Source organism: Pezoporus occidentalis, unplaced genomic scaffold (genome assembly GCF_034315485.1).
Source record: "Pezoporus occidentalis ecotype Australia unplaced genomic scaffold, CSIRO_AGI_Poc_V1 ctg568, whole genome shotgun sequence".
NCBI lineage: Eukaryota > Metazoa > Chordata > Aves > Psittaciformes > Psittacidae > Pezoporus > Pezoporus occidentalis.
The window spans coordinates 12,351-31,474 of NW_026915908.1; the positions used below are offsets into that span (position 1 = coordinate 12,351).

Consider the following 19,124-nt stretch of genomic DNA (forward strand, 5'->3'; position numbering starts at 1 on the left):
CCCCCACTATGGGACCCCCTAAACCAGCCCCCCCCCCCGAGACCCCTAACCCAGGCCCCCCTCACTATGGGACCCCCTAAACCCGCCCCCCGCGTGAGACCGCTTCCCCAGGCCCCCCTCACTGTGGCACCCCCTAACCCAGCCCCCCCCCACCCCCCGGCACCCCCTAACCCAGCCTCCCCCCCTCGACCCCCCCGGCACCCCCACACACACACACCCCCCCCCCCCCACAGGACCCCCCCCAAAATGGCGCCGCCCGCACCCTCTCACCGCCGCTCTCCTCACCCCTCTCCTCTTCCGCGCCGACTCCGGGCTCCACCAATCAGAACGCGACATCCGCCGGCAAGAGGCGGGACCAACGGCCGCGACGACCGCGCTTCTCCCACCCCATTGGCTCTTGTCGCTGTCTGTCATCGCTTCCTCGCTTCCCATTGGATGACGACTGGCGGGAGCCAGAGGTTCGCGCTGCCGCCGCCGCTCTAAGGGACGGGGGGCTCGGGGCGGCCACGTCTACCCCGCACCGGGACCCCCCCGCATCCCCGGGGCGGCCACGTCTACCCCGGACCGGGACCCCCTCCCCTTATCTCCGCGTTGACCCCGCTCCAGAGCCGCCGGGCCCCGGCCCCATGGAGCGGCTGCGGGAGGTGAAGGCGCTGCTGAAGCGATGGGAAGCGGAGTTCGTGAGGGAGCGGCGGAGGAAGCCCGGGCAGGTACCGGGATGGAGGGGTGATGGAGGGGCAATGGATCGATAATGGGTGGGTAATGGATACTGGATCGATAATGGGTGGATAATGGATCGATAATGGATGGATAATGGATCGATAATGAATGGGTAATGGATACTGGATCGATAATAGATGGATAATGGATAATGGATGGGTAATGGATCGATAATGGGTGGGTAATGGATACTGGATCGATAATAGATGGATAATGGATAATGGATGGGTAATGGATCGATAATGGGTGGATAATGGATACTGGATCGATAATAGATGGATAATGGATGGATGATGGATGGATAATGGATGGATAATGGATCAATAATGGGTGGATAATGGATCGATAATGGATGGATAATGGATTGATAGTGGATGGATGATGGATTGAGAATGGATGGACAATGGATCAATAATGGATCGATAATAGATGGATAATGGATCGATGATGGATCAATAATGGATAATGGATCGATGATGGATCAATAATGGATGGATAATAGATGGATAATGGATCGATAATAGATGGATGTTGGATAATGGATCGATAATGGATGGATGATGGATGGATGATGGATAATGGATAGATGATGGGTGGTTGATGGAGGGATGATGGATAATGGATGGATGATGGATGGATGGATGGACAATGGATAGATGATGGAGGAATGGATGATGGATGGATGAGTGGATGGATGGATGACGGATGGATGGATGGATAATGGATGGAAGAACGGATGGATGATGGATGGATGGATGATGGAGGGATGGATGGATGAAGGATGGATGGATGGAGGGATGGATGGATGAAGGATGGATGGATGGATGGATGGATGATGGATGGATGGATGGATGATGGAGGGATGGATGGATGATGGATGGATAATGGATAGATGATGGAGGGATGGATGATGGATGGATGAGTGGATGGATGGATGACAGATGGATGGATGGATGGATAATGGATGGAAGAACAGATGGATGGATGATGGATGGATGGATGATGGATGGATGGATGATGGATGGATGGATGGATGATGGATGGATGATGGAGGGATGGATGGATGAAGGATGGATAGATGGATGATGGATGGATGGATGAAGGATGGATGGATGGATAACGGATGGATGTGGAGAGGATCCAGAGAGGACAACGGTGGCGGGGGGGGGGGGGGGGGGGGAGCTGGAGCACCCTGCTCCAATGGAAGTGTCCCTGCCCACATCAAGGGTTGGAGCTGGATGAGCTTTAAGGTCTTTTCATCCCAAAGCATTCCATAAGGAATCCCTGTAAGCTACATCGTGCACATCCTTATCTTGTGATGGGGAAGGGCTGAGGGACCTGGGGGGTTCAGTGTGGAGAAGAGAAGGCTCAGGGGGCACCTGATCGCTCCCTACAAGTGCCTGAGAGGAGGATGGAGCCAGGAGGGGCTGGGCTCTGCTCCTAGGGAGCAAGGGATGCACTGGATGAGCTTAAAGCTCTTTTCCAACCTCACTGATTCCATGAAACAGCAGGAGAACGGCGATCCCTGGGTCAGAAACGGGCATCCCCCCCCACATCCCATTCTATACAACCATGGAATGGTTTGGGTTGGAAAGGACCTTAAAGCTCATCCAGTTCCAAGCCCACCTTCCACTGGAGCAGCTTGCTCCAAGCCCGTTTCCAACCTGGATTCTCACTCTAAACCCCTTCCAACCATCAGAAAAGCAACCTTTCCCCTCATTCCCGGGGGCAGGAAACGGGATCAATCCATTCCGTGGTCTCCAAGTGGGATTCCTGATGTGTTTCCTTTGCAGGCTGACATCCAGGCAGCTCCGGAGGCCACCAGGGGTGAGTGCAACCAGCTCAGCTCATGGACCCTGGGGGTTCCTGGCTGCTTCTGGGGTCCCCTTGTGGGTGCTGAATAGGTGCAGGTGCCCAAATGGATCCCGGAGGAGAGGAGGCTCCAGTGCCTGACCCATGGAGAGGGGCTTTGGACACGGGATGCAGGGATGGGATGAGGAGGAACAGCTCCAATGGGAAGAGGGAAGAGTTGGATGGGATCTTGGGAAGTTCTCCCCCGTGAGGGTGCTGGGACACTGGGAGGGTTTGGATGGAGAAGTTTGGGATGCTCCATCCCTGGCCTCCAAAACCCCATTGGATCCTTCCACGCTGCTGCCTCCAATCCCTGCTGGGGTTGAAAGGCAGCAGCTGGGACCCCATCACCAGGAGCCTGCTGCTCCCGGACCAAACCCCATGGCAGCATCGCCCCGAGCTGCCCAAACCCCGGTCAGATCCCTCTGGGATGAAGGAAACCATCCCACGTCTCCATGGGCTCATCCCAAAGCCGGCGGCCAGGGCCTCACCGGAGAGCTCCGGGCAGAAGGTGTTGGTCCTACGAGCCACCTCCTCCAACGTGGGCAATGGAGCTTCCTCCTCCTCCTCCTCTTCCTCAGGAGCGGGGCCGCTCTTCCCACCCCTCTGGCAGTTCCTAGTGGGAAAGGGGCCTTCCCTTCACTCACCTCCATGGGGAGCAGCAGCCCCATGGTTCCCCCCGCTCCCAGACGTTATCCCTGAAAGCCCTTGAGGAAACAGGGAGAGAAGCCGCAGGGAGGAGGGAATCCGAACCCGGCCCTTGGCTTTGCCAAGCCCACCCCATAATCCAAGCATCCAGAGCCAACCCTCAGCAAGGGTGGGAGAGCCTGGGAAGGAGAAGCTCCAGGAGACCTGAGAGCAGCTCCCAGTGCCTAAAGGGGCTCCAGGAAAGCTGGATTGGGGCCTGGGCCAAGGGCTGGAGGGATGGGAAGAGTTGGATGGGATCTTGGGAAGTTCTTCCCCATGAGGGGGGTGGGAGGGGTTGGATGGAGACGTTTGGGATGCTCCATCCTCAAGGCCGGGTTGGACACAGGGGCTTGGAGGTGGAGGAGCTTTAAGGTCCCTTCATCCCAACCCATTCCATGATTCCATGGTGACCTCTCCCAGGGCTTTACAAGGAGTACAGGATGCTGAAGCAGCAGCAAGCGGGGTCGGATCCTGCCCAGCCCAGCCCCTCCGGCCAATCAGCAGCCCAGGAGCCTCCAATCACAGAGCAGGTACTGGAGAGGCCAACGCAGGCAATTCCCATGGGATGCTCCCCTCATCCCAGATGCTCTTCCCACTTCCAAAGGATGCGCTCGGAGCAGCTGCTTCCCCCTCTCCCCTCTCCTCTTGGGGTGCATCTGGGCTCACCTCCATGACAGAATTCCAGGGTTTTTGGGTGGGGAAGCTTTGGATTTGGGTCCTTTTGGGATGCATCCCTTGGGATCGAGCGTTCCCCGATGTCCTCGCAGGTGCCGGATTCCGGCTCTTGGGGCTCGCACCTCAACCGGCAGCCGAAGGCGCCGCTCCTGAGCCCCCCCGTGCCCGAGGCCTCGGTGCAATCCTATGGGATGAAGCTGAAATCCAAGCTGGGAGCCGCTGGGAAGGTCAGGATGGGTCTCGGCTCGAGGCTGGAGCCGCTGCTGAGCCTCTTCCCCCTTCTTGGGGACCCCCAACGTCAAGGCCTCCTCCTTCCATCGCTATGGGCAAAGGAGGGGGAGATGCTGGTGGGCACCGCGGGAGCTCCGGTGGGGAATGTTTTGGAAGGGGATCTCAGCCCTCTTTCTCCTTTCCCTCCACGCACAGGAGCCCCCCCTGACCCCACGGAGAGCCCCAGGGCCCAGGCAGAGCCCCGTTATCCCCAAGCTCCGGAAGAGCCGCGACGCGTCCGCGGCGCCGATGGAGCCTTCGCTAAGGGAAGAAGCCAGAGCAGAAGATCTCCTCCTTCCCCCCTCGGTGTCCGGGCTGGCTCCCCTCATCCTGGCTGCGGGGTCGAAGCCTTCCCAAGCTCCCCAGGCCGGGAGCAGATTCCAGGAGCTGAAGGAGACGTTGGCGCAGACCCTGGGCTCGCTGGATCCCGCCTGGCTCCGCAGGTGCCAAGGGGCACCCATGGGTGAGGGGACCGAGGCGGGTGCCCCGCAGGAGGAGGAGCGAGGAGAAGCCGTTGGTGCCCCCTTGAAGCAGGAGGAAGGAAGGGGAGGAGAACCAGGGGGAGATTCCAATCAGAAAAGGCCACTTGAGGATGGGGGACGGGAGGCTCCGGCAAAGCTCCGGCGTTGCCACCGAGGCTCGGCCAAGGGAGCGCGTGGTGCCGGCAATGGGAAGGAGGAGGAGAGCCAAGAGGAGGAAGAGCAAAAGGAGCTCAGGAAGGTGATGGAGCCCTTGGAAAACCTCCTGGGAGAGGTGGAGGAGGAGGAGGAGAAGCCCAGATCCAGCCGCAGAGTCATCGCTGCCAGGTAGCACCCATCCAGCTCCAACCCCTTGCCATGGGGCAGGGCCCCCTTCCACTGGAGCAGGGTGCTCCAAGCCGCTGTGTCCATCCGGGCCTTGAGCGCTGCCAGGGATGGGGCAGCCAGAACTTCTCCATTCAACCCCTTCCAGTGTCCCACCACCTTCAGGGGGAAGAACTTCATCCCAAGATCCCATCTAATTCCTCCCTCTTCCAGATGGAGCCGTTCCTCCTCATCCCATCCCTGCATCCCTCGTCCCAAGCCCCTCTCCAGCTTTCCTGCAGCCCCTTTAGGCACTGGGGCTGCTCTAAGGGCTCCTCTCCTCCAGGCTGCCCCAGCCCAGCTCTCCCAGCCTGGCTCCAGGGCAGAGCTGCTCCAGCCCCTGCAGCATCCCCATGGCCTCCTCTGGAGCAGCTCCAGGTCCCTTTGCATCAGAGGAAGGCGCTGGGGGGCTTCCTTTCACCCCAACGTCCTCCTGCGCTCATCCCATCTCCCCCCCCCGAGCATCTCCATCTCCTCCACCCGCACGGGACCACGAGATGGGGAGATGCCTCCTTCCCAGCCCCCTTATGGGGCAGTCAATGGTGGGGGGGAGGATGTTCCCTGCTGTGTCCTGGGCGCGGGCAGGGGTTTCCCTTCCCCACCACCTTCTCCTTGCAGAGCGTTTCCAAGGAGCAGAGGGAATTTCGTCCGGCTCAACCTGCGCAGTCGATGCCACGTCCGCGGCTTCGCCCTGCGAGGGATTCACCTCCGCAAGCAGGTAAAGGCCAAGCTGGTGGCTCCCTACATTCCCCCCCCCCCCCAAAAAAAAAAGGTGGGGAGGGATCCACTCGGCTTCCCCAAGCTTCCTTTAGGATCTCCTCATTCATTCGCACGGGATCCGTTGGGATCGCATCCCAACGCCGTTGCTCCGAGGGCTTTGAGGTGTTGGGGGCATCCTTGAGCGTTCCAGAAGGCAGGAGGGAAGGTTGAGGGTCACCCCCTGGTCCCAGGTGGGGTGATCCCGGGGGGGGATGTCCTAAGGGAAAGCAGGGGTGTGATAGGGAGCTGGATCATGGATGGGGAGAGGGGGAAACGTGGGTTCCTGCATCACCTCCTGCAGCCCTGATGGGGGTCAGGAACCCCGGAGAGGCATCCATGGCTCCTGAAGGAACGGGTGCCACAATGGGGTTCCTGATGGCTGGAAAAGGGGCAACAGAACCCCCATGGTGTGAAGGGGGACCCAGGGAGCTACCGAGCGCTCAGCCTCCCCTTGGTGCTCAGTGGGATCCCGGAGAGCCCCAAAAACCCTCGGCTATCCAACGGGATCGAGCGTGGCTTTCTGGACACTCAAGGTGGGAACGTGGCGTGGGCTGCTCCTGCCTTGCAGGTGTGGAAGCAGAAGTGGCAGAGGAAGGCCAGGGGGTTGGGAGGAGGTGGATCCGTGGGGCGCAGCGCTGACGTCTGCTTCCGTTGTGGTGGGACAGGACACTGGGCATCGTGGTGTCAGGGCCAAGGTGATCGTGGGATCATGGGATGGGAGGGGATGGATGGGAGGGAGGGGTGGGATGGGATGGGGGGGGAGGGGATGGGATGGGATGGGAGGGGAGGAATGGGAGGGGAGGGATGGGAGGGATGGGAGGGGATGGGATAGATGGGATGGGATGGGATGGGATGGGATGGGAGGGATGGGATGGGAGGGATGGGATGGGAGGGGAGGAATGGGAGGGGAGGGATGGGAGGGATGGGATGGGAGGGATGGGATGGGATGGGGGGATGGGATGGAGGGATGGGAAGGATGGGAGGAATGGGATGGGGGGAGGGATGGGATGGGAGAGATGGGAGGGGAGGGATGGGATGGGAGGGGAGGGATGGGATGGGATGGGATGGGATGGGGTGGGGTGGGATCGGCAGGGAACGCATCGGAAGTGAAGGGCCGGGATGGGATGGGATGGGAGGGGATGGGAGGGGAGGGATGGGAGGGGAGGGATGGGATGGGATGGGAGGGATGGGAGGGATGGGATGGGATGGGATGGGATGGGATGGATCAGCCACTTCCATCCAGCTCCACTGGAGCAGGGTGCTCCAAGCCCCTGTGTCCAACCCGGCCTTGAGGATGGAGCATCCCAAACATCTCCATCCAACCCCTCCCACCCCCCTCATGGGGAAGAACTTCCCAAGATCCCATCCAACTCTTCCCATCCCTCCAGCCCTTGGCCCAGGCCCCACTCCAGCTTTCCTGGAGCCCCTTTAGGCACTGGGAGCTGCTCTCAGGTCTCCTGGAGATTCTCCTTCCCAGGCTCTCCCACCCTTGCTGAGGGTTGGCTCTGGATGCTTGGATTATGGGATGGGCTTGGCAAAGCCAAGGGCCGGGCTTGGATTCCCTCCTCCCTGCGGCTTCTCTCCCCTGTTTCCTCAAGGGCTTTCAGGGATAACGTCTGGGAGCGGGGGGAACCATGGGGCTGCTGCTCCCCATGGAGGTGAGTGAAGGGAAGGCCCCTTTCCCACTAGGAACTGCCAGAGGGGTGGAGAAGAGCGGCCCCGCTCCTGAGGAAGAGGAGGAGGAGGAGGAAGCTCCATTGCCCACGTTGGAGGAGGTGGCTCGTAGGACCAACACCTTCTGCCCGGAGCTCTCCGGTGAGGCCCTGGCCGCCGGCTTTGGGATGAGCCCATGGAGACGTGGGATGGTTTCCTTCATCCCAGAGGGATCTGACCGGGGTTTGGGCAGCTCGGGGCGATGCTGCCATGGGGTTTGGTCCGGGAGCAGCAGGCTCCTGGTGATGGGGTCCCAGCTGCTGCCTTTCAACCCCAGCAGGGATTGGAGGCAGCAGCGTGGAAGGATCCAATGGGATTTTGGGGGCAAACACTCCCCTGGATGGATGGAGGCCGGCGTACGAGCCCCCAGCTCCACCAGCGCCCATGGAGCCCCTCTACGGCCTCGGACCGGAGGGGAAGGTGCAAGGTAGGGCTCCAAGGGATGCTCCAGCCATGGCGGGGTGGGTCGGGGGCCTCTGCTCCTCCCCTAAGCACCTGTGGTCCCCTGCAGAGACCCCAAAGGAGGTGGTTGAAGCTCTGCAGGCTTTTGGGTACAGCTCCTTCCGCCCCGGCCAGGAGGTGGCCATCATGAGGATCCTCTCCGGTGGGTTTCCATCTTCCTCCTCCTCTTCCTCTCCTCTCCATGAGCACGGGGAGCCCAAGCGATTGAGGTGGTCCCCAACGCCTCGGCTCTTCTTCCAGGTGTCTCCACCTTGGTGGTGTTGTCCACAGGGATGGGGAAGTCTCTTTGCTACCAGCTCCCCGCTTACCTCTACCGCAAGCGCTCCAAGTGCATCACCTTGGTCATCTCCCCTCTGGTGTCCCTCATGGATGATCAGGTCTCGGGGCTTCCGCGGTGCCTGAAGGCCGTCTGCATCCACTCCAACATGCCCCGATCCCAACGGGAAGCAGCGATGGAGAAGGTGAGGGACCACGCGTCCTGCACGGGCGAGCCGTGTGTGCTCCACGAGGGACCTCAACGGGGCCGGGTTCCGATGGGAGGACCTCCCGTTGCACCCAACGGGCACCTTGGGGGTGTCCCGTAGGTGATGCAGGGCCAAGTGCAGATCCTGCTGCTGTCCCCGGAAGCTCTGGTTGGGGGCGGTGGATCCGGAGGTGGATTCCTGCCCTCCGCCGACCGCCTGCCGCCCGTGGCCTTCGCCTGCATCGACGAAGCCCATTGCGTCTCCGAGTGGTCCCACAACTTCCGACCCTGCTACCTGCGGCTCTGCAAGGTGGGAGGGGAGGGAGAAGCCCCATCCCGAAGGAGGCTTTGGGGAAGGCAGGCAGGGATCCAACCTCGCCTCCCCTTCCCACCAGGTTCTGCGCCATCGCCTGGGCGTGCGCTGCTTCCTCGGGCTCACGGCCACGGCCACGGTGGCCGCGGCGCGGGATGTGGTCCAGCATCTGGGAATCCCGCCCGAGGAAGGGGTAACGGTGCGCTCGGCCGCCGTGCCCCCAAACCTGCTCCTCTCCGTCTCCATGGACAGGGACAGGGATGAGGTAGGGACAAGGGAATGGGGTTTCTTGCTGTGAGCGGGGAAGCCTGGAAGGGGTTGGGTTGGAAGGGACCTTGAAGGTCATCCGGCTCCAAGCCCTACCGTGGGTAGGGACACCTTCCTACTGGAGCAGGGTGCTCCAAGCCCCCTGTGTCCAACCGGGCCTTGAGCACTGCCAGGGATGGAGCAGCCCGGACTTCTCCGTTCAACCTCTTCCAGTGTCCCACCACCCTCGTGGGGAAGAACTTCCCGAGGTTTCATCTAATTCCTCCCCCTTCCAATTGGAGCCGTTCCTCCTCATCCCATCCCTGCATCCCTCATCCCAAGCCCCTCTCCAGGTTCCCTGCAGCCCCTTTAGGCACTGGAGCTGCTCTCAGGTCTCCCCTTCAGGAGCCTTCTCTTCTCCAGCCTGCCCCAGCCCAGCTCTCTCAGCCTGGCTCCAGCATCTCCATGGCCTCCTCTGGCCTCCCTCCAACAGCTCCTCTAGGATGGAAAATCCCCCCCTACCTCTTCTTCCTGGGGGGACCTTCAAACCCTTTGGGGTTGGGATTGCCCCATCCCTGGCAGTGCTCGAGGCCAGGTTGGACACAGGGGCTTGGAGCACCCTGCTCCCATGGCACTGGAGGGGCTGGAAGGTCCCTCCCGACCCCCCCCCCCTCCATCCCATGGTTCTCCATCCTCAGGCCTTGATCTCCCTGCTCCAAGGGGAGCGTTTTGGCTCCCTGGACTCCATCATCGTCTACTGCACGCGGCGGGAGGAGACGACGCGCGTCGCGGCGCTCATCCGGACCTGCCTCCAGGGAACGGCACGCCGGGACGCTGCCTGCGGGAGGAAGGCCAAGGGTAGGTGAGCGGCATCGGGAATAGAGCCCGAACGACGTGGATCCACACTGGAACGGAGCCCAGAGAGCCCATGTGGTGGATCCGTAATGGAATGGAGCCTGTGTGGTGGATCCATAATGGAATAGAGCCCATCTGGTGGATCCATAATGGAATAGAGCCCATGTGGTGGATCCATAATGGAATAGAGCCCGTGTGGTGGATCCATAATGGAATGGAGCCCATGTGGTGGATCCATAATGGAATGGAGCCCAGAGAGCCCCTGTGGTGGATCCATAATGGAAGAGCCCATGTGGTGGATCCATAATGGAACGGAGCCCAGAGAGCCCATCTGGTGGATCCATAATGGAATGGAGCCCCTGTGGTGGATCCGTAATGGAATAGAGCCCGTGTGGTGGATCCATAATGGAATGGAGCCCGTGTGGTGGATCCATAATGGAATGGAGCCCAGAGAGCCCCTGTGGTGGATCCATAATGGAATGGAGCCCGTGTGGTGGATCCATAATGGAATGGAGCCCGTGTGGTGGATCCATAATGGAACGGAGCCCAGAGAGCCCCTGTGGTGGATCCGTAATGGAACGGAGCCCAGAGAGCCCCTGTGGTGGATCCATAATGGAATAGAGCCCGTGTGGTGGATCCATAATGGAATAGAGCCCGTGTGGTGGATCCATAATGGAATGGAGCCCCTGTGGTGGATCCACACTGGAATGGAGCCCAGAGAGCCCCTGTGGTGGATCCATAATGGAATAGAGCCCGTGTGGTGGATCCATAATGGAATGGAGCCCCTGTGGTGGATCCACACTGGAATGGAGCCCAGAGAGCCCCTGTGGTGGATCCATAATGGAATAGAGCCCATCTGGTGGATCCGTAATGGAATGGAGCCTGTGTGGTGGATCCATAATGGAATGGAGCCCGTGTGGTGGATCCATAATGGAACGGAGCCCAGAGAGCCCGTGTGGTGGATCCATAATGGAATAGAGCCCATGTGGTGGATCCATAATGGAATGGAGCCCAGAGAGCCCGTGTGGTGGATCCATAATGGAATAGAGCCCGTGTGGTGGATCCATAATGGAACGGAGCCCAGAGAGCCCGTGTGGTGGATCCATAATGGAATAGAGCCCGTGTGGTGGATCCATAATGGAATGGAGCCCCTGTGGTGGATCCACACTGGAATGGAGCCCAGAGAGCCCCTGTGGTGGATCCATAATGGAATAGAGCCCGTGTGGTGGATCCATAATGGAACGGAGCCCAGAGAGCCCCTGTGGTGGATCCATAATGGAACGGAGCCCAGAGAGTCCCTGTGGTGGATCCATAATGGAACGGAGCCCAGAGAGCCCCTGTGGTGGATCCGTAATGGAACGGAGCCCAGAGAGCCCGTGTGGTGGATCCATAATGGAATAGAGCCCGTGTGGTGGATCCATAATGGAATAGAGCCCGTGTGGTGGATCCATAATGGAATGGAGCCCCTGTGGTGGATCCACACTGGAATGGAGCCCAGAGAGCCCCTGTGGTGGATCCATAATGGAATAGAGCCCATCTGGTGGATCCGTAATGGAATGGAGCCTGTGTGGTGGATCCATAATGGAATAGAGCCCATCTGGTGGATCCATAATGGAATGGAGCCCAGAGAGCCCCTGTGGTGGATCCATAATGGAACGGAGCCCAGAGAGCCCCTGTGGTGGATCCATAATGGAACGGAGCCCAGAGAGCCCCTGTGGTGGATCCGTAATGAAATAGAGCCCCGAAAGCCCCTGTGGTGGATCCATAATGGAATAGAGCCCGTGTGGTGGATCCATAATGGAATAGAGCCCATCTGGTGGATCCGTAATGGAATGGAGCCCAGAGAGCCCCTGTGGTGGATCCATAATGGAATGGAGCCCAGATAGCCCATGTGGTGGATCCATAATGGAATAGAGCCCATCTGGTGGATCCATAATGGAATAGAGACCAGAGAGCCCATGTGGTGGATCCATAATGGAATAGAGCCCAGAGAGCCCCTGTGGTGGATCCATAATGGAATGGAGCCCAGATAGCCCATGTGGTGGATCCATAATGGAATAGAGCCCATCTGGTGGATCCATAATGGAATGGAGCCCAGAGAGCCCATGTGGTGGATCCATAATGGAATAGAGCCCATCTGGTGGATCCATAATGGAATAGAGACCAGAGAGCCCGTGTGGTGGATCCATAATGGAATAGAGCCCAGAGAGCCCCTGTGGTGGATCCATAATGGAATAGAGCCCGTGTGGTGGATCCATAATGGAATGGAGCCCAGAGAGTCCCTGTGGTGGATCCATAATGGAACGGAGCCCAGAGAGCCCCTGTGGTGGATCCATAATGGAACGGAGCCCAGAGAGCCCCTGTGGTGGATCCGTAATGAAATAGAGCCCAGAAAGCCCCTGTGGTGGATCCATAATGGAATAGAGCCCATCTGGTGGATCCGTAATGGAATGGAGCCCAGAGAGCCCCTGTGGTGGATCCATAATGGAATGGAGCCCAGATAGCCCATGTGGTGGATCCATAATGGAATAGAGCCCATCTGGTGGATCCATAATGGAATAGAGACCAGAGAGCCCGTGTGGTGGATCCATAATGGAATAGAGCCCATCTGGTGGATCCATAATGGAATGGAGCCCAGAGAGCCCATGTGGTGGATCCATAATGGAATAGAGCCCATCTGGTGGATCCATAATGGAATAGAGACCAGAGAGCCCGTGTGGTGGATCCATAATGGAATAGAGCCCAGAGAGCCCCTGTGGTGGATCCATAATGGAATAGAGCCCGTGTGGTGGATCCATAATGGAACGGAGCCCAGAGAGCCCCTGTGGTGGATCCATAATGGAATAGAGCCCGGGATATCTCACCTGGTGGATCCATAATGGAATGGAGCCCGGGATATCTCACCTGGTGGATCCACAATGGAATAGAGCCCGGAATATCTCACCTGGTGGATCCATAATGGAATAGAGCCCGGGATATCTCACCTGGTGGATCCATAATGGAATGGAGCCTGGGATATCTCACCTGGTGGATCCATAATGGAATAGAGCCCGGGATATCTCACCTGGTGGATCCATAATGGAATGGAGCCTGGGATATCTCACCTGGTGGATCCATGTTGGAACAGGAGATCCATAGGGAACGAGCTGTGCTTTTGGGAAGGTTTCTGGCTCCATTTGGGCCCTCAAAGCCTGGTTTTGGTGCTGCCGAAGTCCTTGAGATCAGGTTTGGCCCTCCTTGTCCACCTCAATGGGCTTCCTTCCTTCTCAACCCATGACCTGGGAGCCTGGAACCCCCCGGATCCTGCCACCCCATTTCCAAACCAACCAGAGCTCGACAACGCTCGGCAGCGACCAAAGAGCCGAGGAACGCGCCCGTTCCTCTCCTCCCCATCGATCCCAACCCCAGGGCAGGGTCTTCTCCTCATCCCCTTCCCAATTCCATCCCCCCCTTTGGGGGTTTCAGGCTGGAAACCCCTCCTCGAGCCCCATTCAAGCCTCTCCCTCTTCTTCCTTCAGGCAAGAGGAGCCTCCAACGCCGGTCCTCAGTTGAGTTGGCCGATTCCTACCACGCCGGGCTCTCCGCCGCCGAGCGCCGCCGCGTGCAGAGCCGCTTCATGAGCGGCCACCTCCGCGTGGTGGTGGCCACGGTGGCCTTTGGGATGGGGCTGGATAAGGCGGACGTGCGCGGGGTGATCCACTACAACATGCCCAAGAGCTTGGAGAGCTACGTGCAGGAGATCGGGCGCGCCGGGAGGGACGGGGCCGCCGCTCATTGCCACCTCTTCTTGGATCCGGAGGTAGCGTTGGAGACGCGGAACGGGGTTGGCGTTGGCGTTCTCCTTGGGTCTTGGGGCTCTCCTTGGCCAAGGTTGACCCTTGCTCTCCCAGGGGGGGGATCTGCACGAGCTGCGGCGGCACATCTATGGGGACTCGGTGGACTTTGTGACCGTCAAGAGGCTGGTGCAGAAGGTTTTCGTGCCGTGCAAGTGCCGGGAGCTGCACCGGAAGCACCAAGAGGCCACCAAGGTGAGGAGGAACCTGCCCGGGGCGATGCGGTGGGAAGGGGCTTTGGGTGTTGGTGACCTCCCCAGCGCCACGTTGGGAGGTGCCAATGGGATGGGATGGGATGAAGCCATCAGCACCGGTCCTATCGGGATGCGGCTCCGGGAGGAACGGGATGGGATGGGATGGGATGGGATGGGATGGGATGGGATGGGATGAAGCCATCAGCGCCGGTCCTATCGGGATGCAGCTCCGGGAGGAAGGGGATGGGATGGGATGGGATGGGATGAAGCCATCAGCGCCGGTCCCATCGGGATGCGGCTCCGGGAGGAAGGGGATGGGATGGGATGGGATGGGATGGGATGGGATGGGATGGGATGGGATGGGATGAAGCCATCAGCGCCAGTCCTATCAGGATGCGGCTCCGGGAGGAAGGGAATGGGATGGGATGGGGTGGGATGGGGTGGGATGGGATGAGGCCATCAGCGCCGGTCCCATCAGGATGCGGCTCCGGGAGGAACGGGATGGGATGGGATGGGATGGGATGAAGCCATCAGCGCCGGTCCCCTCGGGATGCGGCTCCGGGAGGAACAGGATGGGATGGGATGGGATGGGATGGGATGGGATGGGATGGGATGGGATGAAGCCATCAGCGCCGGTCCCATCGGGATGCGGCTCCAGGAGGAACGGGATGGGATGGGATGGGATGGGATGAAGCCATCAGTGCCGGTCCCATCGGGATGCGGCTCCGGGAGGAACGGGATGGGATGGGATGGGATGGGATGGGATGGGATGGGATGGGATGAGGCCATCAGCGCCGGTCCCATCGGGATGCGGCTCCGGGAGGAACGGGATGGGATGGGATGGGATGGGATGGGATGAAGCCATCAGCGCTGGTCCCATCGGGATGCGGCTCCGGGAGGAACGCGATGGGATGGGATGGGATGGGATGGGATGGGATGGGATGGGATGAAGCCATCAGCGCCGGTCCCATCGGGATGCGGCTCTGGGAGGAACGGGATGGGATGGGATGGGATGGGATGGGATGGGGCGCACCGGAGGTTGGGATGTGGCAGCTCTGGGGGGGTCACATCTGGTGCAAGGACCTCAGTGAGCAGCAGTTGAACCATGGAGCACCAAAAAGGAAGCTGGGGAGAAGGACTTGGGGGTGTTGGGTGAGGAGGAGCTCCTGAGGTCATCGCTGGTGGGGGAACGCGGTGGGAGATGCTTTGGTTGCTGGTGGTCACGTTGGGGAGATGATGGAGAGGAGAAGGCTCCTGAAGGGGAGACCTCAGAGCAGCTCCAGGGCCTGCAGGGAGCCTGGAGAGGGGCTTGGAACAAGGGATGGGGAGATGGGAGGAGGAGGAATGGATCCAACTGGAAGAGGGAAGAGTTGGATGGGATCTTGGGATGAATGAGGGTGGTGGGACGCTGGGAGGGGTGGAATGGAGAAGCTGTGGCTGCCCCATCCCCGGCAGTGTTGGTTGTTGCTTGGAGCACCCCACTCTAGGGGAAGATGTCCCCTCCCCCTGGCAGGGCTTGGAGCTGGGTGAACTTTGAGCTCCTTTCCAACACATTCCATGAGTCCATGAGCTCAGTCGAGGGCAGTGAGGATGAGGGGAAGGATCCGGCCTGGGGAGCGGTTGGGATGGTTGGGATGTCCTCTCTCCGCCTCCATTGCAGGCTGGGCAGGTGGAAGATGCTGAGCTGGCCGAGCTCCTGCAGGAAGAGGTGGGAGAGGAGGCGAGTGGGACAAGGCAGAGCGGGGCCCGGGTGTGCTACAAGCACGAGCGAGCCATCCCCATCCAAGCAACCGTGGAGGCCCTGGACCTGCGAGAGGAAGGTGATGGCAATACCCAGCCTTGGAGACCCCAGATCCCTTTGGGAGCCCTCCAGCAGCTCCTCAACCTCCTGTCCTGCAGCTATCGAGACCCTCCTGTGCTACCTGGAGCTTCACCCGCGGCGCTGGTTGGAGCTGCTGCCTCCCACCTACTCCTCGTGCCGGCTCCAGTGCTATGGAGGAGCCCGGCAGCTCCGGGACGTGGCTCGGAGGTAGGAGCCCCCGTGGTGGCCACCGAGGCCGTGGGCTGTGCCAATGGGGCTCCGAACCGTGGGGCCAACGTGGTTTCGGTGTCTCCTGGTCCTCAGCTCCCCCCCCGTCGCCGTGTTCCTGGCTCGGGAGCGCCTGGAGGGGAAGGAGCACGTGGAGAGCAGCTCCGTGGAGTTCAACGTGGTCTCCTTGAGCGACTCCATGGGCTGGGAGGTGGTGCTGGTGAAACGAGCCCTGCGGCAGCTGCAGTGGGACCCGCGGCTGCGGAGAGGTACCGGCATCTGCCGGGGTTCCTTGGGAGGGAGGGGGATGCAGCCTGTCGGCGGGGTCTTGGTGACGGACAAGTCTTGGTGAGGACCAAGTCTTGATGGGCTCCAGGTCTTGGTGAGGGCCAGGGCTTGGTGGGCTCCAGGTCTTGGTGAGGGCCAGGGCTTGGTGGGCTCCAGGTCTTGGTAGGTGCCAGGTCTTGGTGAGGGCCAGGGCTTGGTGAGGGCCAGGGCTTGGTGGGATCCAGGTCTTGTTGGGTGCCAGGGCTTGGTGGGCTCCAGGTCTTGGTGGGTGCCAGGTCTTGGTGAGGGCCAGGTCTTGGTGGGCTCCAGGTCTTGGTGAGCTCCAGGTCTTGGTGGGCTCCAGGTCTTGGTGAGGGCCAGGGCTTGGTGGGCTCCAGGTCTTGGTGGGTGCCAGGTCTTGGTGGGTGCCAGGTCTTGGTGGGTGCCAGGTCTTGGTGAGGGCCAGGTCTTGGTGGGCTCCAGGTCTTGGTGAACTCCAGGTCTTGGTGGGTGCCAGGTCTTGGTGAGGGCCAGGTCTTGGTGAGGGCCAGGTCTTGGTGAGGGCCAGGTCTTGGTGGGCTCCAGGTCTTGATGGGCTTCAGGTCTTGGTGGGTGCCAGGTCTTGGTGAGGGCCAGGGCTTGATGGGCTTCAGTTCTTGTCGGGCTCCAGGTCTTGGTGGGCTCCAGGTCTTGATGGGCACCAGGTCTTGGTGAGGGCCAGGTCTTGGTGGGGACCAGGTCTTGGTGAGCATGAGGTCTTGATGGGCTTCAGGTCTTGATGGCCTTCAGGTCTTGGCAAGGGCCAGGTCTTGGTGGGCTCCAGGTCTTGGTGGGCTCCAGGTCTTGGTGGGTTGCAGGTCTTGGTGAGGGCCAAGTCTTGATGGGCTTCAGGTCTTGGTGGGTGCCAGGTCTGGGTGAGCTCCAGGTCTTGCTGAGGGCCACGTCTTGGTGGGCACCAAGTCTTGGTGAGGGCCAGGTCTTGGTGGGCTCCAGGTCTTGGTGGGCTCCAGGTCTTGGTGAGCTCCAGGTCTTGGTGAGGGCCACGTCTTGGTGGGCACCAAGTCTTGGTGGGCTCCAGGTCTTGGTGAGGACCAGGTCTTGATGGGCTCCAGGTCTTGGTGGTCTCCAGGTCTTGGTGGTTTGCAGGTCTTAGTGGCTCCAGGTCATGGTGGGCTCGGGGTCTTGGTGGGGGCCAGGTCTTGGTGGCCATCAGGTGATGGTGGGCCCCAGGTCTTGATGGACACCAGATCATTGTTGCTCCCAAGCCTCTCTTGGTGCCTTCAGACGGCCGCAGTGCTGGGAAGAGCGGGGTCGTGGTGGAGTTTGGAGACCTCTCCTTCCACCTCCGCGCCTACGGTGACCTCAACGACGAGGAGCTGGACTCCATCTGTGACTTCCTCCACCAGAGAGTGGTGGCCAGGGAGAAAATGGCCCTTGGCCAGCTCCGGGCCTGCTTCCAGGCCTTCCAGAGGTGAGTATGGCTGGAGAAGACCCCCCAAAACCCTACTGAGCCCTTGCTTTGGTAGCCCCAGTGGTTGCCCATCCCTCCCAGTTTGGGAAGGGAGGAGGAAGAGGAGGAGGAAGAGGCTGATGCTGGGCTGCAGCGTGGCCTTCCAGACCTATGGCCCTCACCCTGTGGATGAGGAAGAGGAGAGGAGCTCCCGCCTGAAGGCTCTGCTCAGCGCCTACTTCGAGAAGGAGCCGGTTGAGCGTGGCCATGAGGAGGAGGAGGATGAAGGTCCCGATGGGGCCCAAGTGAGCGCATCCCCTTCCCCTTGAGGAGCTCTCTCGGCCCCATGGCGCCAGGGAGGAGCGTGGGGATGAGGTGGGGAGGACGGCTACGACCTGGACCCCCCCTCCCCACCATGTCCCCATCCTCCTCAGCTACAGGACTGGGAGGAGCGGATCCGCGCCGACATCCGGCGCTTCCTCGACATCCGCCGGGACGAGAAGTTCACCGGGAGAGCCGTGGCCAGGATCTTCCACGGCATCGGTAGGAGAAGGCAGAGCTCTTCCCTGCCTCTCCTCCTCCTCCTCCTCCTCCCAACCACGCTCTTCCTCAACAGGAAGCCCCTGCTTCCCTGCCCAGGTCTACGGCCGGGACCGGCGCTTCTGGAGGAGGTATCTGGGCATGGACTTCCACCAGCTCGCCCGCGTGGCCACCGAGGAGATCCTGGCCACCAGGTGAGGCCAGGAGGAGGCATCGCCCCTCGTGCCACAAGCCCCGAGGACCAGAGCCTCGTGAGGATGCTGCCGGCGCCCCACGCCTTGTGCACCCCTTGAGGAGCACATCTTGGGGTTGGGGTTTGTGCCTGTCCTGCCTGCTCCGGGCACTGCCCCCACTTGGTTTTTATGGGTTTTATTGAGGAATTAATTAATTAAACTCCTGGATTTGAGGCACCTCCTGCCTGTGTTACGATGGTGATGGAGAGGGGGTGTCGCCATGGAGATGGAGGGGTGGATGCCCGTTGCTGTGGAGATAAGGGGGTAGGATACCCGTTGCCATGGAGATAAGGGGATGGATGTCCATAACCACAGAGATAAGGAGGTGGATGCCCATCACCATGGAGATAGCGGTGTTGGATACCCATTGCCATGGAAATATGTGGGTTGGATACCCATTGCCATGGAGATAGGGGGGTTGGATACCCATTACTATGGAGATAAGGGGGTTGGATACCCATCGCCATGGAGATAGCGGTGTTGGTTACCCATCGCCATGGAGATAGCGGTGTTGGATACCCATCACCATGGAGATAGCGGTGTTGGATACCCATCACCATGGAGATAGTGGTGTTGGATACCCATTGCCATGGAGATAGCGGTGTTGGATACCCATTGCCATGGAGATATGTGGGTTGGATACCCATTGCCATGGAGATATGTGGGTTGGATACCCATTGCCATGGAGATATGTGGGTTGGATACCCATTGCCATGGAGATA

General features: G+C 60.3%; 1 protein-coding gene across 1 annotated transcript; it reads left to right on the plus strand.

The window, feature by feature from the left end:
• Positions 1–611: 611 nt before the first annotated feature.
• RECQL4 (RecQ like helicase 4) lies at positions 612–18,373 on the plus strand. The gene is made up of 23 exons (XM_062638399.1): positions 612–710; positions 2,514–2,547; positions 3,679–3,788; positions 4,026–4,160; positions 4,360–5,009; positions 5,664–5,763; positions 6,373–6,499; positions 7,494–7,619; positions 7,795–7,944; positions 8,029–8,121; positions 8,220–8,440; positions 8,564–8,752; positions 8,838–9,020; positions 9,700–9,859; positions 13,375–13,655; positions 13,747–13,884; positions 15,544–15,703; positions 15,783–15,912; positions 16,009–16,181; positions 17,464–17,650; positions 17,784–17,934; positions 18,064–18,172; positions 18,246–18,373. Exons 1-23 carry the CDS (start codon positions 627–629, stop codon positions 18,365–18,367), a joined length of 3,813 nt encoding a protein of 1,270 aa, XP_062494383.1. The 5' UTR covers positions 612–626; the 3' UTR covers positions 18,368–18,373.
• The last annotated feature ends 751 nt before the right edge of the window (positions 18,374–19,124 follow it).